Source organism: Nanorana parkeri, unplaced genomic scaffold, assembly GCF_000935625.1.
Source record: "Nanorana parkeri isolate BGI_ZX_2015 unplaced genomic scaffold, ASM93562v1 scaffold343, whole genome shotgun sequence".
NCBI classification, from domain to species: Eukaryota; Metazoa; Chordata; class Amphibia; order Anura; family Dicroglossidae; genus Nanorana; species Nanorana parkeri.
Window position 1 is genome coordinate 548,864 of NW_017306611.1, and position 27,895 is coordinate 576,758.

A 27,895-nucleotide genomic window follows, 5' to 3' on the forward strand; every position below is an offset into this window, starting at 1 on the left:
CTCCACCTGGGCCAATCTGTTGCACTTTTTCCATCTGACCACAGAAAATCTGCAGATAATTGTAAGGTGTATGAGCACCTTTAGAAGTACTGACATGTAAAATCCTGAGAGATTTCCATGCTCTGTTTGCGTAATTCTTTTCAGGTAAAATTAATTAATTAATTCAATATTTGCAGCAAGTACTAAATCAATGAGCTCACTTTACAAGACCGGGCTAGTGTTTTAATGAAGAGGTAGGGGCACATCTATTGAACACCCTCTTCACAGAAAACGGGACACATGAACAAGAATAGATTGTCCCTGTCTTAAAGCTGAACTCTAAAATATCTAAACACACAGCTAAAATATCTAAATATCTAAACACACAGATAAAATTCATAAATTGAGCTGTTTTACCTGCCAACAATTGTAAATTGTATAAATGGATTTACATAAATGGAGCTGTTTTACCTGCCAAAGGATTTAAGTTTCTTCTCATTTGTTCTTGAATTTTACTCCCTGCCACAAAGCACAGCAGGGGGATGACACCACTGTCTCTGTTTTAGTTGGGATTACAGTACTGTCATCTCCTCAACCCTAGGCTGCTAAATCGACAGTGAAAGAGCAGCAGGAGATTGATTATGTCCTCCCTCTGCTCTTTCCTTCTGTCAGCGTGTTCATTGTCACTACCTATAGATGCAGCACTGATTTGTCTGCCATTGCTAGCCCTTTCTTTTCCCAGTCTGAGTGTGTGCTGCCATACCAGAGACTGCAAGAGGCTGATATCAAGTTAAATCCCCTTACGCTAAATGTCATGGTTTCATAATAAATACTGAGCCGCATCAATATGTGTCTTTTATATCTTCAAGGAGTTCAGATTTAGTGCCTCTAGATTTTATGGAACATTACAGGATGTGATTTTGAAAATTGTGAAAAATTCCTTCATTATATGAATCGCTTGGCTATATCAGATGCTCAGTGTATATATACCAAGCCACAGCTTTGTCAATACCAAGATCAGTCAAATATTTGATAAGCCGAATCTACAGAATTTCGTTAGTTGTTGGGAAGTGTTGGGTAGACATTGCTCACTGTGCTCTGTTCTTTGCTCTCTTTGTTAATGGAATGTCATAGAAGATACAGTTCAGTAAATCCGTTGTAGCACAGTATCAGCCGTGGCTGTAATCATAGATGCGTGACTGAATTTGCTCGTATTTCAGACTATAGCTTAGTTTGCAAAGCTTTACTGCATGCGTTATGTGCTGTACCATGTGATATTATCATCATATTGTCTAAGGGATTACCTCACTTTATTAATGCAAATACCACATGCAGTATTTTCTGCCGTCTTTTACCGCATCACTTCAAAACTCTTTACCGTACAAATGTATATAAAAATCAGACTATAGAGATTATCCCACATTATCACTCCTTAAAATATCACTAGCTCCTAACCTGTGATTTTTGGGAGGTTCCTTGTGGTGATTATTTAGGAAAGCAGAGAATAGAGCTATTTCACATAGAGGTAAAATATAGTCATGTGAGAAATAGATACATATTCATTTTTTGTAATAATAATAATAATAATAATAATAATAATAATACAGATTCAGCACATATAGGTATGCTTGTGAATTGACCATTTTGATAAGAAATTTATCATGAGGAAAACCTATAAATGCAGTAAAATTATTCCTACCTCCCAGGGAAGTGACCCCAATCTGCCTTTATTTATTATGGCGCCAACAATTTACAGAGCACTTTACATACTGCACATTCACTGATTTTAAGGAGCTTACAATCCAAGCTCCCAAACTCATATACATACATACATACATACTAGGGCTGACCTGCAAGAAAGCTATACAAACACAGGGAGAACATCCTGATAGCATCCTGACCGGTATTTGAACTGGATCCCAGTGCTACAAGGTAGAAGTGCTAAACACTAAGCTTTTGTGCTGCAGCCTGCCTTAGGAAGAGTTATAGCTGACATCTCTTGTTGGTTATGCTTAGAACTAAAATGTCAGGTTGCAATGTTTGGCACTTATGTCTCTACTGGTACTAGAGACTGGTAGTCAAATATCAGCACTGATATCCCACCAACCTTCTCACACCCTCAAAGTTAAATATATCATCTCTTTTAAAATAACATGGTTTTCAATTTGAATAAGAAACAAAATGAGAAAAAGCATGTATATGCTGTAATAATGATTGATACCTCAGCAGGATAGAATGTTTTTGTTCATTTATATAGCTATTATTATAGAACAGCAATATATGATTTTCAAATAATTATATACGGGTTTAAGATGTTAGTAAAGAAAAATTATTATTTTTTTGTAAGTAATGCAAATTAATACAAATTTCCAAAATAGTGATTTTAGCAAAAGAAAAATGTGATCCAACCTTTCTCTTTAAGTATTCTGCTAATTTTGGGATACGCATATGGAAATAATTATTTTTGCAAATCTCTGTGTTCTCTTTTAATGCCGAGGAAAATAGACTGTCTCCTGAAAGTTTAGAGATTGTAGGGGCAAGTAACATTATATTGTGTAATTCGTCTAGTGAGGGCCTGTGCATGTATTACTGTCACAGTACATTAGCCTAACCCTTTATTAAACCCAATGGGTGGATGTGACTGCATACATTTGTTATTTAACTTGTACCACATGGCATGGAAGGGTGATTATGTCAATGCAATAGTCTTTCTTGGTTTGTTTCATTCTCTTGTTTTAAGAGGAACTCTAAAAAGTCTGTTTCTTACTTGTTAAATATTTTGTTATCTTCTTCAGCCTTCTTGATTATTTAGTTAGTAGGCTTTTGTAAATGCCGAACCTCACATTTTTCACATGCAATCACTAAGACTATAACAGACTTTAAACTCATCAAGAATATCCCAGACAGGGAATGGTAGTTGGTTGGGACGGTTAATTGCTCCTGGTGCATGTTCGGGGGAAAGGGGGGGGGCGTAGGGAGATATAGCTTATGGTGGACGTTCAGGGGGAGTTGGGGGGCAACTCATGGTGCATGTCATCCCGTCCAGCTCACTGATGCCACTGGTGGGACACCGGCCACAGCGTCACAGTTTGCTAAGAGGTTTTAGCAACTGGGACACTCTGGCTGGAAAGGGGGTGGCAGGCGCACCCCACGTGAGCTAATGAGATGCTGCCTAAAGCAGCCGCCTCAGACTGCCTCATTATACGAATGGCCCTGATCCCTGAGCCAGTCCTTCAGTCCAGGAAGTAGATGCTAATCCTTCATAATGTCTGAACAAAGTTAGCTGTGTCCTTCCAGAGAGAAAAACAGAGGCAGGAATTGTCAGGGGGAGTATTGCAAACTCTAGAGAGGTCATAAATGCCGGTAGGTCCCCGTTTATGCCTTTGTATTGAGGGAATGCAAGTGATGCCACACACAATCCCATATCACATGTTGCAATGTTAGATACATTGCGCTGCCAGGGTTTCTTAATGACACCCCAATGCACGTAGCCATTACATGTGTATTATATCACACTACATTAAATGTTAGACTATTAGCATGTAATGTGGTATGATGCAATAAAAAAAAAAGCTGCCCACACTTCTTTCAGTGGGATTTAGCCTCAGTAACTGGTCCTTTAAGTAGGAAATGATACTACAGTGGCGTCTCCTAATCTTTAGGAATAGTCGGAATTAAACACTTACATAACAACTGAATTAATTAAGCTGTCAGAGCATTTGATATTCACCATAATTTAAGATCCCACGTAGCTCCTTGGATTTCCTAGGACATCCCTGCCCGAAGGAGTGCACTAATCTCCAGTTACGTTAATTTCTGTATGCATGATGAAGTGGGCGTAGGAAGCCTTGGCAGCTAAACTATTATTTGGGTGTGTACCAGCAGACACTAGTGATAAAGTGGGTCAAAATGACATAAAAACCTTGAGGAAACGGGTGAATCACACCGAGAAACAAAAGGAATGTTGAGGTAACCCTTAAACCTTGAGGCTTGTTGGTAAACACATGCTAATATAAGGGTTGCTAGGCTTTCCCTGGTTCTAATTTTGCAATAATATGCAATAATATGCTAATTTAGAAAAAAGGTTGTACAATTTTGTATAACAACATACTAACGAGAGAGAGAAAAGTCTGAATTCTATGATTAAAGGTCCACTTGTCCACTTTTTTTTATGTGGATTCACAATGGTAGATAGATAATAAAGAAGACTCCCACTATCTCTGATGTTTAAAAATATATAATTGGAGTCATAGACAGGATATAGATAGATAGATAGATAGATAGATAGATAGATAGATAGATAGATAGATAGATAGATAGATAGATAGATAGATAGATAGATATTGAAGTGACATTGCTTCCTGCAGAGAAATAGAAGTGCACTACTACTACTGTGAGTGTGCCTAGCCACTACTGCTCCTACAGTCTCACAACTATATATGTCCAATGTGAATCTAAGGCTCTGCTGCCTCTGACTATAACTCTCACACAATTCTTTGGTAATGCCACTAATGTGCTGCTCACTGTTCTCCTTACTGGAGGCCCTGACATGAGTAAGGAAAACCTTACCTCTACCAAGATGGTGACCTCCACACAAAGACACAATACAGCACAATGGTAAGTCAATAATGGGGAAAGGCCAGCTGCAGGGAGACTACAGGCAATACTGGTGTATAGGCCTTCACACCCCGCCTTCTTGTTTGTGGGCACAGCTTATTTATTGTGTTCAAGGTGCAAGGTTCTCCTAACTTTAAAACCCCCACCCCAATGTTAAAGCAATTTTTAAATGTTAAAAAATAACACATTAATATAAAAAGCTAAAAATATGCTTGTCATACACCTGAGCTTTTGCCCATGACACCTAGGCTAGGAATACATCACAAATCTCACATGTTGTGAGATTTGGAAGAAATTGTGGTATAAGGGAAGAATATTGTTTCTTTTTTTCCCCTATGTATGATTTTTTTTTCCTACATGTAGTGCTGCAGTTTTACAATGGAGATGGCGTAGCTAAAGTTCTGAGGTCCACATGTGCAGTAGGCAAATGTACAACAAACTCAAGGGTGAAGCCCTAGACATGGTAAAAGAAAAAACTGTAAAGTCTGCACAGAAAGCAAAAAAAAATGCGTCCGTAAGGAGAAAAATGTAGGCTGGGAGTAAAGCTGTCTTTCAGCAGTTATTGCTAGAATTGAAACTTCCCCCATCATTTGTTACCGCTGATTAAAGGTCAAGACATGAACTACTGGTTTTAAAGTCCTGTATGCCATTGTAAACAGCTGGTTGCATCACTGAGCTTTTTATTGATGGGGTTATTACACCAGTTTCCAGACACAGCATAAATGAAACTTGGTAAAACATTGAACATTTTTAGATTTTGATCCACAGATAGCTGGTGTCCTAATCTTCAACTTTTCTATGCTGACTATGAAATGTATGGAAATGTTCTTCTGCATCTGATTAGTATTCCACCATTAGTACATTTGATTTGATTGATTTTTCAACTCAACTTTTAAGGAACCGGGTTGTGAGGACAGGGCCACCTATAGCTCTAATTCGATCCATGTATGGCCAGCTGTAGTTAAAAGATGGACCATCACTTTGTTGTGCCTTCCAATAGCATTCTTTGATAACCAAGGTTCATTTCAGGTGGCCAGTGCTGATAAAACATAGTCTTATAATCTGATCTATGGAAAGAATAACTCTTGAGAAACATCCTGACTAGGGAACAACTCAATAGAGTAATGTGTCATGTCAGCTCATATTAAGACAAATAATCTGCAAGTAGCATTACCATTACCAGTTAACATTTATTTAAAATGTTTACACAATTGTTATATCAAGCTGTTGGTTTAGGTTGCGTTGTTCGTCATTCTATGTGAAGTGTCTCTTTCCGTATTTACAGACTTTTTGATTTTAAGAAGTTCTCATCAAACTTTGGAAGTGAAATGACATTTATAGGGTAGGAGTGGTATATATAGTTTCCCTTTATACCTTTCATGTTTAAGCTGCCTTCTTTGAAGACCTTTTACTTGAGATGCGCCATCAGCATAAAGCATTTTTCACTTGTCTGAAGGAATACAATTATCCACATTAACGACTTAAAGCTACTTTATTAGGTGTGGCATGTTACTTAGGTAGAGCCATTCATAGGTAAAATAGGTAAAGCTGAACTGGTGGCAGATGGCTAAAAACGCAGTAGATATACATATAATGGGACCTGCCAAAGGATTTGTATTGTTGCCCAACTTTTCCTGAGATTTACACAGCCCAAGATTGGTGACCAGATTTTTCTCTACAGCAATTAGACAGCACAGCTAGGCCCCCTTCAGCCCCCGGTCTAAGTGTTGCTCTACAGGGTGTTACAAGGGCTGAATTCAGATCAAAATCAGGTATTTATACCATTTTCAATCAAAATACATTGTTTTTTTTTAGTAAATACATAATTGCATTTAAGCTTTCATATTTATTTTTTAATATCATCCTGGAGTTCGGCTTTAAAGTATCTTTTTCCTGGGTAATGTATGAGAACTGCTATTGCTGATCCTCTTTTGAAAATGGTAGTTGCCTGGCCGTGTCTTGCTTTTTTATTATTTGTGAGTTACAGACCTGAAACTAGCATGCCATACATTTGTGTCCAAAAGTGTCAGTATTTGTGAAATCTATATTTGCTGATCAAAGACTCAGAAACAACGAAGCCAAAGCATGACTGCCAGGGTTATTCTCAAAGTAGAGTTTAGCAATGGCAGCCACCATACTGTTCCTATGACAAGGACACTTTAAAGGCCATGGCGCACTTGCGATCCTGACACTGAAGACAAATTGCCAGCATCAGGATTGCTAGAAAAGGCAGAAGAAATGCTCACCTGTTTTGATGATGTTGTGCCCTCGCTGGCTGGATGAATGAGGATTTGCTCCTTCACTGTTGGAAACACTGCAGAATCCACTGTGCCAGCAAGGCAGCAATGCTTAAAGGTGGCCATACATTGTTAGATCTGCCTTTGGAAATCTTACACGAACAATCTTTCAAACAAAAATTGAACAGACACTGATTGTCTAATGTTTTTGCTAATGTCAATTAAATATTTTGTACGGTCAGGTTGGAAAAATTTTCTCTGACCGAACGAAATTCACTGAATGAGTGGAGTTTTCATTCGTCCAAAATCTTCCCAAGAATACGGCACATGCACAAAAGGAATATTCTCTGCATAAGTCAAATAAATATTTCCGTCGTTCTTCAAACTTTTGTTCCCCATGGTCCTCGTGTGTGTTGTGAAGTAACCACCGCTTCAAGCTCGCTCCTGTGATGGACTACAATCTCAATAATAATGAGTAAACTAAAAGTGAGATTGTAGTAAATCACGGGAGCGAGCTTGGAGTGGTGACTACTTTACAACACACACAGGGACCATAGGGAACAAAAGTAGGCACCCTCCAGAAGGAAGGACAGTGTCAGCACCAATTCAGAGATGATTTGAGGAACTACAGCCGAGTGATACACAAATAAGATACATTTTTGTTAATAGTTAAGGTACTTTAATGCATTTTTAAGGTTAAACTGCTGAGTTTAGTGTCATTTTAATTGTTGCTATAGCTGCAGTTTGAGTGTGGATAAAAAGGAAGGCATGCTCCTCATGTACCTAGGGCTCCATAAAATCTAAATCACTTTGTGCAGTGTGTAGATATTTGCTTTTCTCAATGAGTAAGTAATAAATAAACCTCCCGTTTCTGTTCAAGACATTGTGAACAGGAAAGCTTTAGTACCGGCTACGCAATTTAATAAGAATTTTATTTTCCAGCTATTTTAAAACCCGTGAAGACATTTCATTTTAGAGGTAACCTAAAATACATTTTTTTACTCTCTAAAATAGAAGCTGGTTCTAAATTTAGTAAGTGATACCCTGTATTTTGCTAAATAGCACATTTAGTATTGTTTCGTAGGCAAGCTACTCTTTTATTCTGAATATAAATGATCTAACTAATCCCATATGTTTCTTTTGAAATTTTATTTCAGGCTGTCGATTTGTAAAACAAGCACACAATGCCAGAATATGAGAACTTGTTAAACTTGTTGACCTTCCCTGCCAGTAATGTATTAAAATATACACAAGAATCGCATGATGTCTTCACATTTGAACTTGCATTTGCAGATTAAGCAAGGCAGTGATAGGATTTTAAAGCAGCTTGCTACTGCTTTGGGCATGGTCATAAAATCTATTGAAGAGCTTTATGTGGTGATGGTGTGTACCGGAATTGGGTGCCATGCTAAATTTACTTTCCCTATGCCATTCAGCTAGACCTTATTTAACTTTCTGGTTATATAGCAATGTAATTCAATCCATTTTTTGATTTTTGGAATCACTTAAATTTTTGGATTCTTAAAGAATAATAATAGTATTTTGAATAGCACCCGTATAATTATGTATAAATATTCCCTTTCACGTCCCAACCTTTGAACCAATTAATTTATTTTGTCTTCTACCTTGTATTTCATTCTTAAACTGCTACCCACCATCTAGCCTAGCACTTCTTTGCCTCTTCCCACCTGCTAGTGGGTAGAATTGAAATGAAGGAGGTGACATCACAGAAGGGAAGATACAGGGTGGGACTGGGAGAAGTTATCCTCGATCTATACAGTATTATCCGCTGCACCTACAGAAAGCTGACTGTTGATGTACACAGAGGGAGGTGAAGGAGAGCCCAGAACCTCTGAGCTATGCAGCTGGAACCAATGAAGACAGTGGGCATATAATTTCCAGGGTCCTGCTGCTGCTCCTTCATACCACATGTGGCACAAATGAATACAACCACTAGCAAATATTGTTCTGTATTTTAAGTACAGTTATCCTCTAATTAACCTTCCAACCTCCCTTCCCCAGCTACCATTCAAAGTCTTGTATGTATTTATTACCACTTCTCTGAGATGTTCAGTATGCCACATACTGCGAGCTGTACAGCTGTTGCTTCTAAAAGTTTTAGCAGGACTTCTTCTTACAGAGAGGATGCTCACAGTTGGGATGCACAATATAATGCCTCCCCATAGAAATGGATAGAAATGTTTTCACATTTCCCTATGGAAAGGCGAGCCCAGCCTTTAGACTGTTGCAAAGGTGGTTGGATGGCTACCAATAGGCAGCATAGTGAAGATATCAGAGGAGCAAGAATGAGTAAGTCCTGCCTGCACTCTGTATATTAATGCCCTCTAGCATGATGCCTCATACTTAGGGTACATTAATAAATATGCTCCCTTTGAGAGTCACCAGTGAACACTTTGCATGGCTGGTAGCTCTCACTCTTGGCTGACACTGAAAGCGCCAATTTGTTGATTAGAGCAGGAAGATACTGATACTGATTTTTGAGTGGTGGCTTCTGTCCTTTGCTAGTTGGGTTGAGGTAGTTAGCTCTTTTTCTTAAAGGAGAACTATGGGGTTAGGGCTTTTCCCCATAGTTCTCCTTAGGGTAACAGGAGGACACAAACTAGCGTCCTCCTGTCACCCTAAGCTCAGTATACTGAGACACCGCAGCTGAAGCGGATCCAGACAATTATGTCTGGATCCACCCAGCTGCGTGAGTGACAGCTGGCTCTGCCTATCTATCGGAGCGGGGAGGGGGGGATCCAGCCCCTCCCCTGTCAGAGAGCAGAGAGCCGTGACAGGATCGAGAAGTGAGCGAACGCTGGTATGTGTTCGCTCACTTCCCGATCTACTGAGCCAACCTGTGACAGCCTCATTCTCACAGGTTGGCTAGAACTATGAGATGAGTGAAAAGCACTCACCTCATAGTTCTCCTTTAAGAAAATTTTACTCAAGAAGTGCTACAAAGCAAAATTAGAGACTAATTAGACCAAATTCGGTAATTTCATGGCAAAATCAATCCCTACAACTAGTATTTAACAACAGGAAAAAACAAAACAGTTTTAACACCTACACTGGGAGAAACTTCCAACGACGAGTTTGGTTTGTGCATTTCAAATATCAGATCAAAAATATATTTTTTTTTATGGTATCAGTCAATGCAAGCACAATAGTTCTTCTAATGACAAATAATCTGATTGTTTTATGGAAACACTTAGGCATTATGGCTTTTTTTCTCCTTCGTTTTACAATGAGCCTTGGTCCTAATTGCAGAAACTGGTTGGATTCATTTTAATCTGTTTGCCTTGGGATATCCATCAGCTTTCATGTAGATCCCAGCCAATTAAAAGAATAACAGACAATAAACACAAAGGGATTTATTTAGCTGCACAACTTTTTTTTTTAAGTTGTCTGTAATTTTTTTTTTTTAAACAAACATTTTAGGGCTTTAGTAATAGTAAAAAAAAGTTTAAATAAACAATAATACTATTTTTGTGATATAGTGAAAATGAACCTGTACACTTTGTTTAAGAATAAAAAGTAAGTGTGATGTTTGCTGGGTGACCCAACTCGCCTATTGGCCCCATACCTGTTCCTATGGAGTCACTCCCTCGATGGCCATAGCGACGAGATTTCACTCCCTTGCTAATGCCATGGTAGTGAAAAAGTGGGATTGTGCAACTCTGCTGCAGGAACACGTGTCACAAATGTGCCTTATGTGCTGAGACGTGCAGCACAACCCCAATCCAGCAGAAAACCACATGGGCAGTATTCGTTGTAATGTTCTGCAGTGTGCTTCAGCAAAGGTTCGTTATGTACTGTATGTATATTGGGGAGCCATTCATAATTCATGGCAACGCATATACACCTTGTGCTGTAGTATGCTGTGGTAAAGCGTTTGATCCTGCATGTATAGCCAAAGTGCATTAAGTGTGAACAAGCCGGTGTAAGTGGATCTCTCACTTGGATGATTTTTTCACTGTCAATGCATCCTGCCATAATGTCCAGTTTTCCAAGATATCTAATCCCCAAACATGCCATCTACTTGTTCATGATGTAGACCAAATTGTCCAGTTATTTTTGACTATGCTGTATCAAAATATCACCAATGTCATCTAATTAGTAATTAAAGAAACATGTGGGCAACTTGACCCAGCAATATGCCGTCCAAAAAAAGAAGCTCATATATAACAAACAGCAGTAAAAGCAATCTAAGGTTGGAAAAATTAAAGCTGCCATTGCTGACTTAGTTTTTAATGTTCTTGATCTTGGCCAATAATTTAGGATGACTTTTTCTTCTTTTTTAGACACATTTATTTTGTTGTCTGAGAATCACGAGATACTGAAGCAGGGATAAGAGTGACAAAAAGTTAGGAATATTACCTATTTCAATCTACATTCCCCAGGAAAGTATAATATGTTTTGAGTTATTATTGGAGTTTTTACCTTAAAAATCTTTTTAAATATATGAATGTGATGTCAAAACAGCTAAACATATAGATAAAGGGGAGCTGTTTTACCTTCACACCTCTACTCTGTGGCTGGACAGAGTAAGAAGAAGCAGCAGATGGATAAGTTTATCTCATTAGTCACTGGAAAGCATCGATATGGAAGGAAGTATTATTTATTACAACTATTTATATAACACAGACAATTTAAGCAACATTTTACATATTGCACACCAGTTAGATGTTGTCACATCAGTTCCTTCCTTCAATAAGCTTATAATCTAAGATCCCTCACATGCATACATACACATACTAGAGCTAATTTACCTACCAGTATGTATATGTGGCACGCAAGCACACTCCAGTTGCTGTCCTGATTGGAATATGAACCAAAGATCCCAATACTGCAAGGTAGGAGTCCTAACTACTAAGCTACTGTACTGCCTACGAGTCTTGTTCTCAACTCATGGAAGTACTATCCAGCAGTTGGTCCTTCAAAAGTGTAATCACTTTAATGGTGTATGAGGAGTGTTGTAAAGTGTAGTCTGAAAACTTTCAATTGTTAAAAATGAGGGCTGTGGAAATTAAAGATTCATTTTTGATTCAACTTTTTGATTGATTAAAATTATTTTGATCGCTAATGAAACCACTCACCTCTCCACCGGCTTCCGGGAGTCTCGTCGAGAGATCCGGTGACGTCGATGTCCCCTTCCCTTCGTTAGCCAACTGAGCCACTTGGGCCGGTGAGTTTGCCCAAGAAACTTTCTACACGAGCGCCAGCCAAGGCATTGGCATATACACATACAGCACAATGAAGTAATAAAATGAACTAGGATCACACTAATCCAGCACGTATTATTCTGAGTTGCCCCACTCAAGCGGCAGCCATATTGAGTGGGGCACGTGAGATTAATAACGTGCTGGATTAGTGTGATCCTAGTTCATTTTATTACTTCATTGCTGTGCTGTATGTGTATAGGCCAATGTAGTTGGATCTGTATGTGCGTTATAATTAATCGATTAATTGTTTAAAATTTTGTTCAATTAATCGAACACAAACATTTTAATCATTACCAGCCCTATTAAAAATTCATAAACTTATTGGGCATACAAATACAGTCAAGGTATTCCAGCCAAGGTATACCAGAAATTCAACCCCTTCTTTTTGGCAACCTAAAAAATCAAGCAGTGGCTCCACACAGCCCAATAGATCCCATGCCCATCTCACAAAAATGGTGCACTCATTTTTCCCTAAAGAAGGGGTAGAACCCAAAACTTTGGTTGAATATTTTTTTTATGGCACTCCCCATCCACCATTACAGTTTATCTATAAAGGTGTTTTTCTTTGTTGCCGTTTCACTTATAGGTGTGAAGAGGTGTTTAGTTAACAGAATCGTGGTTTCTTGACAATTAAGAATTAAAGCAGGCAGCCTGTCTATAAATTGCTAGCTAACTTGTATGATTGGCAGATGACAATGTTATTTAGATAAATTTTATGCAGATGCAGTTTTTAACAAAATTGCATTTTGAATAGAATAAAAGACATGACATGTTTTGTATCAGTAATTTAATATTTTCAGTTTTGAATCAGAAGCATCAGTATAAACCATAAGATAATATTTGCATTTCACAGTTTTCAAGGTAAATTAATGTTTATAGTTTTCCTTAACAAGCGTTAATTTGCCACAAACTACACGCTTAAAATATGTGTGGGGAAAAAATATTTTTAAACTACTTCAGGAAACAAACAAAGGATCTTATTAGCAAGAATAATGTCGTTTTGATGCACTGCCACTTGGATTTTTTTTTTAAAATGAAATGAATAATAAAAAAATAAAAAATCTTTGCAAGCAGTCAGCAGCAGCATTGTTATACATAATTAATAAAGGTTAACTTAAAGGGGATTTTTGTGAGAATATTAGGCTTGAGAGATTTGTTTTAATAAGTTCTTGTGCTACTCTTTTTTTTCTGCCTTAAGGAATGTTAAAACAAAAATTGAAATACAATTATTGTTTGTCTTTGGGGTTCATAGTTAAAGTGACACAAAACTGAAAGAGTCAAAGCTTAAAAATGTATTCAAGTACCTTAGCTATTAATAAAAATGTATCTTATTTGTGTATCACTCGGCTGTAAGGCCTGGTTCACACCTGTGCGTTTTACAGCGTGTACCTGCGCGCTGTAAAACGCTCAACATGTGAAAACCAATAATTGCCTATGGGCATGGTTCCCACCTGGGCGTATTTCAGCGCGTAGGAACGTGATGAAAAACGCACTACGCCCAAAGAAGTACAGGAGCTTCTTTGGGGCGTATTTTCCATGCGTATCCATCAGGATACAGCCGGATAGCTCTCGTAAATGCGCGTTTGTCGTTTTACCACAAATCGCTGTACAAACGCGCGGCAAACGCGCATTTTCTGTAAGCCCAGGTGTGAACCCAGCCTACATCCTCAAATCATCTCTGAATTGGTGCGGACACTGTCCTTCCTTCTGAAGGGTGTCTACTTTTGTTCTCCATGGTTCCTCAGGGGTGTGCATATTTTTGAAAAAACTACTTGTCCAAGGGCTAAAGCGGGGGCCAAATCTACTTGTCCTTCATAACAATCTACTTGTCCCAATAAAAAAATTACTAGTTTTAATTAAAACTAGGGAGGCACCAATACCGGTTTTTGGGTATACAGTACCGATATTTTGCTTTCGGTACTCACCAAGTATCGGTGCTTCCGTTTGCATGGAGCAGGCTTCCCGGCAATCAGGAAGCCGGGCAGCTGGTAATGAGATGCTACCCGGCTTCCTGACTGCCAGGGAAGCCGACTCCATGTTTGGCCGGCTTGATTGTGAATGGCTTGGAAGCCGGTTTCCCGGCCAATCAGCATCGAGCCAGCTTCCTGGCCAATCAGAAAACCGGGCGGCGAGTAATGACCTGATTGGCCAGGAAGCCAGCTCGATGCTGATTGGCTGGGAAGCTCGCTTCCCAGCCAATCAGCAAGGAGCTGGCTTCCTGGCCAATCAGGAAACTGGGAGACGGGTCATTAGTCGCTGACCCGCTTCCTGATTGCACGGGAAGCTGGCTCCATGTTTCCCTCCGGCACTGCCGGTCAGAGGAAGTCTTCCTCTGATCAGAAGTTCAGGTATTGGAGAAGATATCGAGCATTTGGGCGAGTACAAGTACTCTGTATCTGTGCATCCCTAATCAAAACTGTATTGGTCTGTGCTAAATAGCGCTTCTCAGTGGGTGCTTGCGAATGAGTGCTTGCGAATGAGTGCGAGCGAAATTCAAAATGCATAGGGCAGGACTGCGCTGGACAGTACGGGGTAAGGACAGTAAGGAGGGACCATGAGGAACAAAAGTAGCCACCCTCCAGAAGGAAGGACAGTGTCAGCACCAATTCAGAGATGATTTGAGGATCTACAGACAAGTGATACACACATAATATACATTTTTGTTAATAGTTACTATACTTGAATGGATTTTGAAGATTTAACTCCTGAGTATAATGTCACTTTAACTGATTATAATTATTATATTTTTAATCTCCATTTAAATTGTTTGGTATCTAGAGCACTCTGAAAGCAATCCAGAAAATAAGAGTAAAAGCTCAACTGTTGAGAGTAGCTTGATCCATGATTAGGGTGGGCAGAGTCATCACACTGCTAAATAAGGTACTCCATTTATTCTGTATTTCACAGTGTTTCGCGGCCGCCTTTGTCTTTGATAGATCATGCTCTCTTTCTCACATTAAGAGGTTTCCTTGGTGAAAAATGGCCTTGCTTAATTATATTGTGTGTGTGCTTCATAGTGATAACTCACCGAAATAGTGTTGCCAACAAGACATGGAACTTGTCAAAGCATTTTTTAAGGGGAAAGAAATAACCTAATCTTCATTTATAACCTGCCTTTTCTGATTACCAAACAAAATGGATTCCCTAAGAACACATTTACAAGCAGAAATCACAATTGCACCATCCAATAAATTCATAGACATGCTCTACAACTTCTTTCTGATTTTCTGACTTCAAACAGAGCATTGCATGTTTTTTTTTTTTTGGTGCGTTAACCTACAAAAATGAAAAGAAATAAAGGAATAAGGAAAAAAATAAGGAATTTCTAATGTAAAATGCATATTAATGCTGAACCCCGGGCAAATATAAAGGCACATATTAATGCAGTGCTTTAATAATGAATACACCTTAATGCAAGCCGTTTAAGTCCCTGAATTTTACTTTTCAGCCTTTTTAGTTCTTGTACGGCAAAGCCCAGAGGGGGGAAAGGACAAGAAGCACAAGGTTCCAGTCAGGTGTACTACAGTGCCAGGGGAACTTTTAAAAAGTTAACAATGGAGCAGCAGAGTTAGGAGCCATTTTTCATTCCATAACAGGAAGTGCCTGAATAAGAACCTTCATGGCAGGATCAATATGATTTTTTAAAATAAAAGCTGCAGGTTTGAAAAGACTGCAAACAACCATTTGAAACACATGTACAAGATAAAGCATACTTTAGATTTTAGTGATCTATTTTAAAGATAAAAATTCATAAAATATTGCCATTTTGAAAAAAAAAAATCATATATCAAATCTAAAAAAAACCACATTGAATACAAAATATATAAGCTTAAAAATGGGCTAAAATATTGAAATGATGCTAATGGATAAACCAAACGTAATCAAAATGAATACGTGGTTGTTTATATTTGTAAGCCAAAGATGATTAGATACAGTACATACAGTATTTCTAGAAAGGAATGTGCACTAACCTGTTATATCAAGATAAAAAGATAAAAGACATCCGGGTCAATTTTACTACGGTGTGTTTGTTATTTTACCTTTTGGAAGATTTTGCAGACAAAATGTTTAATTCACAAACATAAATATCCCATTGGTGTGAAATATTTTGTTTTTCCTTTTTGTATAAAAATATTATTTAGCTATTGAAGCTTTATTTCTCATGCACAGGCAGTTTATCTCTTTCTCCAAAGGCTCCATTTGTTTGCTCTCCTATAAAGAGTGATAATGTATAAACATTTACCTAAAAATGTTTTGTGGGTCCAGTGAACATTCACCCAAAAAATCACTGGTTTAAACATTCACCAACATCATATTCACCAACTATGTTAAATGTCAATGAATATATCATGATAAAGGTGCTTGCATTCAGAACAATTTTATTATTATATATGGAGGGTTATGGACAATACAGATCGCATTTAATTTTTCTGTGTTAAAATGTTTTATAGTTAGAGCATTTTTTTTTAGTAAGGAAATATAAGAATTGCTTGTTAATATTTTACCGCTGTCCATGTCCCTAATTGGTAGATTCATCCTCTCTATTTGTCCTCGTGTCCATTATCACGGAGGCAAAAAGTGATCCAAAATTTTACAGTTGTCACTAGAACAAAAGGTGATGGCATATGAGTCCACCTGTTCCAGTGACATCTGTTCACGTGGAAAATGTCCCTCATTTTGTAGAGAGAATATCTATTTTTGTTGTGTCAAGAAGTAAAAATCAGCTTTGCCTACATACTGTATGCAGTACTTTAATGTGCATTTTGTGGTATTTTACTGCATAGAGGAAGTTTAAAGTTAGATTCTAGTTTTGGCATCTTTAACAAATCTGGCCCTCCCAGCATTCCCTGAAAACAAAACAAAAAGTAGATTATATTCTATATCCACCCTGATCTCCAGCACTGTCCTCCACAGCTGCTGAAAATACGTGGCAAAAGGTGATTATATTTTTTAATGGTGGTGGTGGTGGGGTTGTAAGGAGGGAGTCTGGCAAGTCTAGTTTTGGCCTTTAAAGAACACCTCAGGGCATGAAAAAAAGGCTATAAAAGTATCCCCGCACTGTGAGGGTTAAGTGCTCATTTTGGTCCCACCTGGCTGCTAGATTGGTCTCCATAGCCCCTTCTCCCCTGGGCTCCAGTGGTCTAGGGATCCATGACATCATCACGTCCATTGACTTGATTTGGATGTGAGGATGACGAAGGATATTCCACAGACAGAGTGGAGGGTAAGGGAGGTGAGTGGTCACCGCCGCAAGTCTGAGTATCAGGTGAATGTATCTCCTTTATTTTAGACCCTAGACCAAAATTAGCACTTAACCCTTGCAGTGCGGGTAGCCCCATTGCAAGGGTTACTTTTGTACATGCTTGAGTTATACTTTAAGTCTAGGAATACTAACCTTAGTAAATTAAAAGTGTAGCTTCCATCTCTGTTCTATATCAAGAATATTTATCTTGTGAGAAATTAATGATAGCAGAACAACATTTGACCTGTTCCCCACCATGTCTGATGGAGTTTTTTTTTTTTTTGTATGTGTAGTGTTAGGTTGGAGTTAGATGAAAGGTTGAGAACTGTTGTCATTACATAGGAACTATCTGATATCAGTTTAAAAATAATAAAGAGAAAACTTAAAACTAAAATAATTTGTTCTGAGAAATTTCATTTTAAGCTGTTTTTACTCTTTCCTTCTTTTTTTAGCATTACTCTTGAAACGTTATTATTATAATTATTATTATTATTATTTGACCTTTTTAAAAGTTAAAGCAAATATAAGTTGGGACATGTGCTTTCAGAGATGTCATAGGATTGTGTGCTGGCTGTTTTTATTGGATGTGACTTCTCAGTAATGCTCTGTTACATCAAGTAAAAAAAGAAAAACATCTTTCTTTATTTCACAATGAGGGGGTCAAGGGTTAAAGTGTTGTAGATACCTGTGTTTGTTTTTTTGACATTGTTAAATTAGCAACCTTTCAGACCTCTAGTGTGAAAGAACATCCAGAGTAATTGAACATGCCACTGGGGAGTTTGGTTTGGGTTAGCCTGAGTCCTATTATGTTGTCTTGTCAGAAACTAATAATTAAATCTGAGGGATGCTTGTTACATGTTCGCAAGGTGACTCAAGAGCTGATGTTACATACTGTATATTAGGTCCACCTTCTGATGAAAGAGAAGGCCAGACAAAAAAAACCCCATACTTGTTCATCAAATGTATATTTATTTCCTTTTTAAATGTGCATTTTTTTAATAGCACTTTAAAACAAATGTGTACATACACACATTTCTGTATTGACATATTTGTTTTAAGGCCTGCCCAATTTTCTTTTTCTCTGTCTGTGACAAAGTGTCATGTTTAAGGTCACCAGGAGATTGCTCTGGGATTTGAACCTTGCCCCCTGCAAACCCATTGCAAACTCCCAGAGATTTACTAATCAGCGGTTTGGGAAGAAGAGTACAATTTTAATTATTACAAAGACTACCATGAAATATTATAGTATTATTAGAAAGGGTTTAAGAAGAACTCCATATTCTGCCAAAATCCAATATACATTGGTTTTACCATGCTTTATATATGAACATATATTTTGTGGCATCAACTTTTTATGTCTGCTAATTACCTTCCAAGTTCCTGCACAGAGGTTGCATGCACTCCCTGTGCTTGTGTGGGTTTCCTCCAGGTGCTCTGGTTTCCTCTCACACTACAAAGACATGCTGGAAGGCTAATTGGCTCCTCTCTAAATTGGCCCCTGTATGTATGTGAGATAGGGGCCTTCGATTGTAAGCTCCTTGAGGGCAGGGACTGATGTAAAGTATGTAAAGTGCTGCTGAAATTGTCAGCTATATAAAAACCTGTAATGAATAAATAAATCGATAAAATGCAAATAAACCAACCAACACAAATATTAGTTATTGGTTGAAGAGTGTCACAGCAATTCCAAGAGAGAAGAAGGGTGAAAATGATGTATAGTGTCTCTAGCATCTCTATACCCAGGTCTTTCCTGATGGTGTCACAGACCAAGCCTATTAGTGTAGCCTGGGAAGCAGGGGATGCCAGCTTTCATATTTTTTCATGAGTCAGCCATTCCAGTAATGACATGAGAGTTTGCCACACGGGATCTCTGAAACTGCTTGCACCACTGCAACTGTTAGGGCCAATATACATTAGAACATAGTAGATGTTTTATTCAGTGGAGGTTGTGTTATAATCATTCTATTATTTTTTTTTAGTTTTAATCATCTTCTTTGCAGGTGACCTTTTATTTTAGACATTTATTATAGTGACAGAGTCACTTGCGGTTCTGTAAACAAAGAGCTTATTTCAATACAGCTGAGAACAATATCACTTCATACGTGAAAAGGATCCTTGCGCTCCATCTGGTAATTAAATAAAAGATTACATAATATCACTATTATGTGACTAAAATAGAAAAATATCTCCAAAAGTAATTTTCTATTATTTCTAACTATAACAAATAAATAAATAATGCCAAACATATATAGAATTACTATATATTCCCTTTATTGTTAAAATTCTGGGCATTTTTAAAATACCCCCCCAGGCTGATGAAATATGTAATGCTTGCCTTGTCTAGGGCATTGTCTAAGACAGCCTTTCTCAACCAGGGTGCCGTGGGTGCAGTGCCTTCTAGCTTCCTCAGTGGTGCCTTGAAATTTTTCTGATGTGAAAGGGAGCTCTCATTGTGAGAGGGGGTATCAGATGTAAAAGGAGGGGGCAGCTACTGTGAAGGGGTATGCTGATGTGAAAGTGGGGGCTCTGATTGACAGGGGGCTCTGATTGACAGGGGGCTCCTCTTTTTAAATGTGGTCTTCAGTGTGAGGGAACTTACTTTTTTTGTGGTTTTGCATGGGATCCCCCCCTTAAAACCCATTACATTTTAAACTGGGGAGCCTCAAGATTTTGCATACCTTTAAAGGGTGCCATGACTGAGAAAAGTTTGGAAAATGCTGGTCTAGGGTCTTGCCTGGAGATAACAGATTATTAAGTTCCCTTTTGTGGTTCCACGTCAGTCGGTTCTCCAGTTCTGCTAGCGCTAGAATGTGTGTGTGGAAGGGAGGACACTTCTACATCATCATCACCTACAACGTAAGATCAGCACATGATGGCGTTGGTGTTAGGGGCTGTAACAAGACCAGTCATAGACTGGCAAGAAGAGTGACTTTGGGGGACTAGTCATCACAATTGGAACTCGTGTGGAGAAAGACCACAGGACCCTGGATTTAAGATAAGTAATATGTTTTGTCCCATAGACCAAACAAGCATTACATTCTATATCAGCTTGGGGTGGGGGTGTTGTTTATATTTAGCGAACGAGTTAGGCTTTAAATTGGATCCAGCTGCCAATTTTTTTCTACTTGGTAACTGAACACCTTTTCCCCAAAGGTTGAATAGTTGCATATCATTGCTGCAGACTGGTCTAAGAAATAAACACAATGGGGTTTGAAAGAAACAGCAAAGACACACTGTTACAGCTACAACCTTCCCTTTTAGCATTTTATCAGTGTGCATTTTCCTTATTTATTGTCTGTTTGATTGGCTGTGCAACCCCTTTAAATCCTTCTTGCGTGATCATTGTTGTAGGCCCCACAATATTTTTTAATTCAGCGTCACAGGAAACTCAATCGATGGTTCTGGTGTTTTATATCATTTTCATATGTTGCTGCTTATTATTTAGTTTTTTACATTAGTTAGAAAATGATCTATGATGCTGCTTTACTGAACAGTTAAATCTAATTTACAAACGTATTTACGGAATCTCATAGTTTTATATGGAGCCAAATTGGACACAGATGTAGAAGAACAAACTCCTGCTTTGCTATACAAGCCACCATGGGTGCTATACACTTCAGTGATTGTGGTAGACAATCAGGAGATTTGGAATATGTCAAAGCAAACATTTGAGTGATTAAATACAAATCAACACTTTTTCAGGTAGCTTGTAACAGGTATTTTATCTATTCATACATGTTTTATTTGTTTCTTCTTGCAAATACCACATTTATATTCTTTTATAGATGCTGAGTCAGACTGTAAACTTATTGTTTTAATCATTCTAAATAGAGTAGGAAATGGCTTAAAGCCCATTTCCACCTTTGTGGAGGTATTAAAAAATAAATAAATATGCCAGCAATGTACACCAAGTGTACATGAATTAGAAAAAGCAGTTGCTCTATATAAACTATATATAAGTATATGGAATATTGTCCTCTTCATCTCCTCATGGCTCCTTTTGAAATGGCTGCCTTAGTGCTCTACAAGCAGTCTGTGTAAATTAAAACTCTCTCTCTCTCTCTCTCTCTCTGAGCTCTCTCCCACTATTCATTAGTATTCATAGTGGCAACCCCAACCCCCTCGGACAGTGTATTGTGACCTGGAAGTGCAGAGCTGGTGTGCACTGCTCTTGTTACATTGACTCACAGAGAGGGGGTCAGCTGTTTTACAATCCAACCCCAGTGTCAGATTGAGTTTTCTGTGATGAAAATGCTCAATTTGTAGGACTTAGGCCTTCTTTAAAGTCCATAAAATTTAGGAAAGCCACCAATGTGAGTCATCACTGTACTTCTACATTACCACAATAAATGTTAATCACTTACAAAGGTGGGAATGGGCTTTAAACCCCTTCCAGATTTTTTTCCCATCTGTATTACTTTGGGGAGATTTCCCTACAGTTCCTGTTGTGTAGACACAACAGGAAGTGAGGAAAAAGTTTCTCTTAATTGAGGGAACTCCCCTCTTAATTGTAACTGGAAAAAGTGCCCCCATTGGAAGATTTACCCTGTATTTCTAAAAATCTATCTGATTTGTGTATCATTCGATTATAGATCCTCAAATCATCTCTGAATTGGTGCTGACACTGTCCTTCCTTCTGGAGAGGGGCTACTTTTGTTCTCCATGGTCCCTGTGTGTGTTGTAAAGTAGTCACCGCACCAAGCGCACTCCCATGATAGACTACAATCTCATCTTTAGTTTACTAATTAGTACTGAGATTGTAGTCCATTACAGGAGCAAGCTTGAAACGGTGACTACTTTACAACACACACAGGGAACATGGGGAACAAAAGTAGCCACCCTCACGAAGGAAGGACAGAGTGATACACAAATAAGATACATTTTTGTTAACAGTTAGGGTACTTGAATGTGTTTAGTGTCATTTTAATCATCCTATCATTTGCGAGCAAACATTCTGTTTTTTTTTTTCATTTTCCTTGCACATGATTGGGTATTGAGAGTGAGCACAGTCTCAGCTCCTGTACTAAGCTAATTGAAAATGCACTAGACCGCCTCTATTCCCTTAGTAAATCAACACTTCAGTCTAAAACAAAACAAGAAAACAAAGAATGGAGTTCCACTTAAAGTGACATTCAAGTCCAAAATATTTCCCCTCCCCCAATGTTAATTAAAGCACTTACCTCAAAGGGTGTTTCTTAATCCGATCATCTTCTTCTTTCCTGTCCTTTTCATCTGTCCCTCCAGCGCTTCGGCGGGTCTCCGATCCAGCGCTGACTACTCTGAGCTTGCTGGCATTTCCTGTCCCATGCTGTCTGCATGCGGGTGAACGCGTTCATAGACTTACCTTGTGTCTCTCCTCGCGTCCAGGCCGAAAATGTGAACTGCCCATGCGCCCGCCCCAAGATGCGAGAATTTTCACATTTTCGGACGGGAGCGCGCGGGGACACATGTAAGTATTTACCCTTTTCAAAGCTTTTTTTTTTACATAATTGAGGGTTTAATAAGCCTTACAATTTTTGGTTAGGTACATACATGAGGTATGTAATTTTCTCTGCCATATTTTTACATGTACGGATTTTGTAGGAATCATTTTTAAAAATGTCAGTCGCCTTGGAAGTAGACTCAGTTGTGAAATTGTAACCTCTGGTTTTTCTCCTTGTTTAAAAATATATACGAGCATTTACAAATAGATTAACACTACTTGTTTTATTACATCAATAAATCTGTGCAGTTCCCCAGTTCTGAAATTGTTTTAGATTAGATGTCTGTGGTATAAATGCAATCCACCCTTTTGTCCTGTGCAATCTACAATGCTGTGTGTCCTTGAATTTCCCCCATACACTTCTGTTTTGACATTAATATAGTCACACAAATATAACACTATCCCTTGCAATTGAAAATAACTCTCTGGGCCAAAAAGTGTGTTCTGACAAATGAGGTAACACTTTTTTAAAATTTTATCATTCTTCTGGTTTATGGTCTGGAACTGATGCAATTCGCGACAGTAGTCTTTGGAGGGACATTATAGTGTTCCAGTCAAGTTAAAGATCACTTTGAAATGTACCTCCTTCACCCGTTGTACAACTGGTGTTACATTTATAGCAAAATCCATTTTTTGTTCACTTTATGTGGTTAGAATAGAGATGTCATCTTATCTATAACAGTTATGTGTGGTGCCATTTCCTCAATGACGGCTGGAAAGGGAATAATGTAGTCACAAGATACCAAGCAATGGTTTCATCAGATTGAGGCAGTCATTCAACCTCTGGGAGCCGTCATTTGTTCTTCTTTTGCATTGAAGTGTCCCTGATTTTTAAATTAAAAGAAAAACTCCAGGCAATCTAAAAATGAACCCTTGCAGTTAACCCTGTACTGCAAGGGTTAACTGCTTATTTTGGATTAGGAGCTTAAATAAAGAAAATATATTCACCTGATTCTCGGTCCTGCAGTTGCAACCGTTCACCTCTCTCCCCTCTTCTGTGGCAGTTGAATGTTCCTCGGCCTCCTCATGTCTAATGCAGCTGTATTAGATTCGGTTAGACTTGATTATATTACGGGTTATGTTAAAGCTAAATTAGCTAAATTTTTTAATTACTTTTGTTTTGGATAGCATGTGTCCATGCTGGGAAGGTTCATCCCTTTATTGTTCTGGTTATCACTGTTACAGAAGCAAGAAGTGATGGAAAATCAGAGCAAATGGTGGAGGTTAATAATCAATGAGGACAAATGTCCCCATGTCCTCCTTATTTTCCTTTGTATCTTTGGAACAGGAAGCAAAGGTAAATCTCCATAGTGGGACACAGACTGCAAACAATAACATGGGGGGGTTAACCTCTCCCTACTCTATGCAAAAGGAAAAAATAGCTATACATAGACTTTAAATGCTCCATTGAATTCCTCAGTGTAGTAAGAGGTTAGGCCCTTACCAGATTAAAACTGGCCATGCACGCCACAGTCTGATTGTAGTGACTGTACCTTGTATTCAGTGTTTATTTGCAAACATTGAGATGTCATACAAAAAAATGAGCAAATGCTAAACATTATTGAAGAGCCAAAGGAGTTCTGCTTTAAAATAATATATTTCATTATGTATCAGTGGATAGAGAACTGCATTAATTTATGTATTTTAGAATTGCCTGGAGTTCAGCTTTAAAGCATATATTTGATTTCTATAGCAGTAGGACATTACTGGACTGGCCTGTCCCCGAAGCTGAATACAATGGTAGAACTTGCACTTTCATAAGACTCAACTTTCTTTGAGGAACATTTAGTCTGTCGCTGTAAATGCATCATTTTATTCTAAGTGGAACATGGAGTGTATCAATGAGAGAAAAAAAAGGTAATTGAATTAAATTCATTCTGTAGAGAACTTATATAAATGTGTATTGATGACAAAGCTTGACAGCTAAAAGTTCAACTACGAACCTAATTTCCCTGTATAGATGGTGAAAAATCAAGCTGTGAGTCATATCTGAAAGAACATCTATTGTATAAAGGCATCTTAGGGAAATAGCAACACATTAGCCAGTTGTGAAGTACAGTGTAGTATGGTTTCTATTGTTAATATTGCAGCTTGAAATGTGGGTGATTCCACCCAACATGTATTTTTCAGATATAGTTGGACTAGTGAGTGGAATCACCATTGGGCTTCTTGTAGTAGTTTTGAGATCCGGTGAAATCTTTCTTCCGAAGTTAATGGTTTTTTTACACCCCTCTCCCTTCCGGATGAAGTCACACCGCTAATAAAATCATAATCCTACTTCTTTTGAAGATTGATTGTATTCACATATTTATTTCTTGTATAAACATGGTACCAAATCCAGCTCTTTATCTGATCTTTATATTTCTCATGCATGGCATATCTACTATAAGCTTGTATTCAGTAAACATGGGTGTAACTATACCTCTACTTACACTGTAAACTTCTCAAATCACCTTGTTTGGTTGTATGGCAATGACAGGTTTTTTGTTTTTGTTACATCATTTAAAAACTAAAATCTTCATGGGGGGTGAAATGAAGATACAATTATGAAAGGAGCATATACTTTTAGATTGTAAGCCTTTGGGGCAGGGCCCTCCTTACCATTTTGTTTTGAATTGTATTGTCATTGTAATGTTTTTCTTATATTGTAAAGAGCTGCACAAACTTTTGGTGCTATATAAATCCTGTATAATAATAATAATAATCATCATCACAATCATAATAATACTACTACTACTAATAATAATAATATACAGTAAGTGCATTGGTATTCAGCTCCTATCTTGAACCTGTCCCAAGAATCCCAAGTTTATGTACAATAAGAAGATTTATACTTACTCCATTGAACTATATTTTATTAAAGCTGGACTCCAGGCAAACAGCTAAATATGCCAAGCAGATGCATTTATTTGAGGTGTTTTATTTGTATTGTTGTCCATCCAGTCCTAAGATTGTCACATAGCACAGCCCTGTCTGGCAGGGCAGAAGACTTGATTTTCCTCTTCTGCAGTTAATCAACATTTACAGGTCTTGTCCCTTTCACAGCCTGTGAGTGGACAGCAGAGCGGTAACTGTAAACCTCAGGGCCCCGTTGCAGGAAACCATGAAGCCCCCCTCCCCACCCTTGCCACAGTGCCTCAGTGGTTACTGGGGCTATGTTCTCTTCTTCCTTTCTGGAATCCCCCAAGCGGTGGAACGCTAGGACGTGGTTGCACATGCGACCGCTGTGACCCTGGTAGTTCCACAAGTGCTGGACAGTGATAGGTGAGCTCATTAGCTTGCTGCTTCTTCTGTCTGTCACTCTGCTATCTACTTCTATCAGCACATTCCTAGTTAGCAGAACAGCACTCCATCATAACTGATTGGCTTCTTTTTTTTTTTAGCAAATAATTTTTATTGGTATATAACACATCAACAAATGCAATACAAGTATAGCCCTCCAAGGGGGCGTACAAGAGTACAATTAAAAATGAACAGCGACTTCCGGTTCCGGCGCCCGATGCTGTAGCGGCTCCTCTCCGTCCCTCGTCCCGTCACCGCTTCAACGACTGACTCCCTCGACGCACCGAGACCGAAATTTCGGCCCCTCGAGTACCGGAACGTCTACTCACCATGGACAAATTTGTGGAACGCCCGCAGAGGGCGAGGAGAGCCCTCTTAGACCCGGCGGCTGATGAGCCTGCCAATCCCAACATGGCGTCAGAGGAGATGCAGCTGGAACCGCCTCGTGGAGACGTGGTGAGTGAGGCACAGCCATCCACTCTCCCTACCTCCCCCATCGACTACTCAGCCCTGGCCTCTGCAGTGTCTCAACATCTGAAAGCAGACATATCTGCTATAATAGCAGACACGCTACATATCCATATGGGTAAGATAACTGCCACAATTGAAGCGCAGTCGCAGAGGCTGAACGCTGTGGAACAGAGGGTGGGAGATTTAGAGGACGACGCTGCAGCAGCACAGCGCTCATATACTACAGTTTCCAAGCAGATGCAGGCAATGATGGAAAAGGTTGATGACCTGGAAAATCGCTCTAGACGGAACAACCTGAGGGTCATTGGGGTCCCGGAGTCAGTTAAGCCGGAGGAACTCCGCTCATTCTGCTCTACACTCATCCCTAAAGCACTTGGCCAGCCTGACATATGCTCCGTGGAAAGGGCGCATAGACTAGGCCCACCCAAAGATGACAACAAGCCGCGGCCAGTGTTAGTCAGATACTTAGACTATCATGACAAGCAAACTATCTTCAATTTGTACCGTGCACAACGCAATCTTGTGGTCAATGGCCTTAAACTACTATTGTTCGCTGACTACTCTGCTGAAACTACTAAATTAAGGAAATCGTTCCACGAGGTGTGCCAGATCTTGGTGCACAGGCGCATCAGATTCGCCCTCCAATACCCAGCGACCCTACGCTTTTCCACTGAAGATGGGAAAGAATGGCGCTTTACCTCGGCCCCCCAAGCGATGAGATTCCTTGAGTCCAGGGAGAATCAACCTTTGGCCTCCCCGATTAAAAGCCCTCCCAGGAAAAAGAAAGCCTGATTTCACGGAACTGCTGCAGATGCATTTATATCAGCAGATCCCGATCTGCCACTTCTTCATTGGTGATGATGGAGCCTCTGACCTGTGACCTACCTATGGTGCTCATGAGGTCAGACCAAACTAAGACAGTCCTCCAACATTCTCTTGATGCACTGATGTTTTCTGACGTGACGGGACGGGGGGAATGCTTATGTTGAGTGTTCTCTGTCACACGGACTTTGCACTGTGGACACCGGCTGGTCTCCACATAAAGTTTGAACACAGTTGCCCGCATTCGGGAAAAAAGGATGTCCTCACGAGTGGATCTCTCTTTGATTTTTTTACGTTTTTTTTGTTGTTGTCTTTATTCTGTTTTTGCCCACGAGCAGCCACAATCAATCCTTGCCCTGGCTGTACCACTACAAGGTGCAGCGGCCCCAATCTACAAATACTTAGATGTCATGCCTCCCATGGCGGATCGCAGCCCGGGGGCCTTCGTGTCTGACTATGGTCCACACGGTCTCTTCGGAAGCACTGGGACGTCCGAAGATGACTACTTCGCCTTAACTTGCACCTTGCTCTCCCTATT

The 27,895-nt window shown here is 39.0% G+C and overlaps 1 protein-coding gene across 1 annotated transcript in view; it reads left to right on the forward strand.

Annotated features, from left to right (window-relative positions):
* The window catches only part of TRPS1 (transcriptional repressor GATA binding 1), an 82,468-nt gene extending 56,484 nt beyond the window's left edge, over positions 1 to 25,984 (forward strand). Inside the window, exon 4 of the mRNA XM_018558488.1 lies at positions 25,880 to 25,984. Within this exon, the coding sequence (XP_018413990.1) occupies positions 25,880 to 25,984 (105 nt within the window). The remainder of the gene's footprint in view (positions 1 to 25,879) is intronic.
* The last annotated feature ends 1,911 nt before the right edge of the window (positions 25,985 to 27,895 follow it).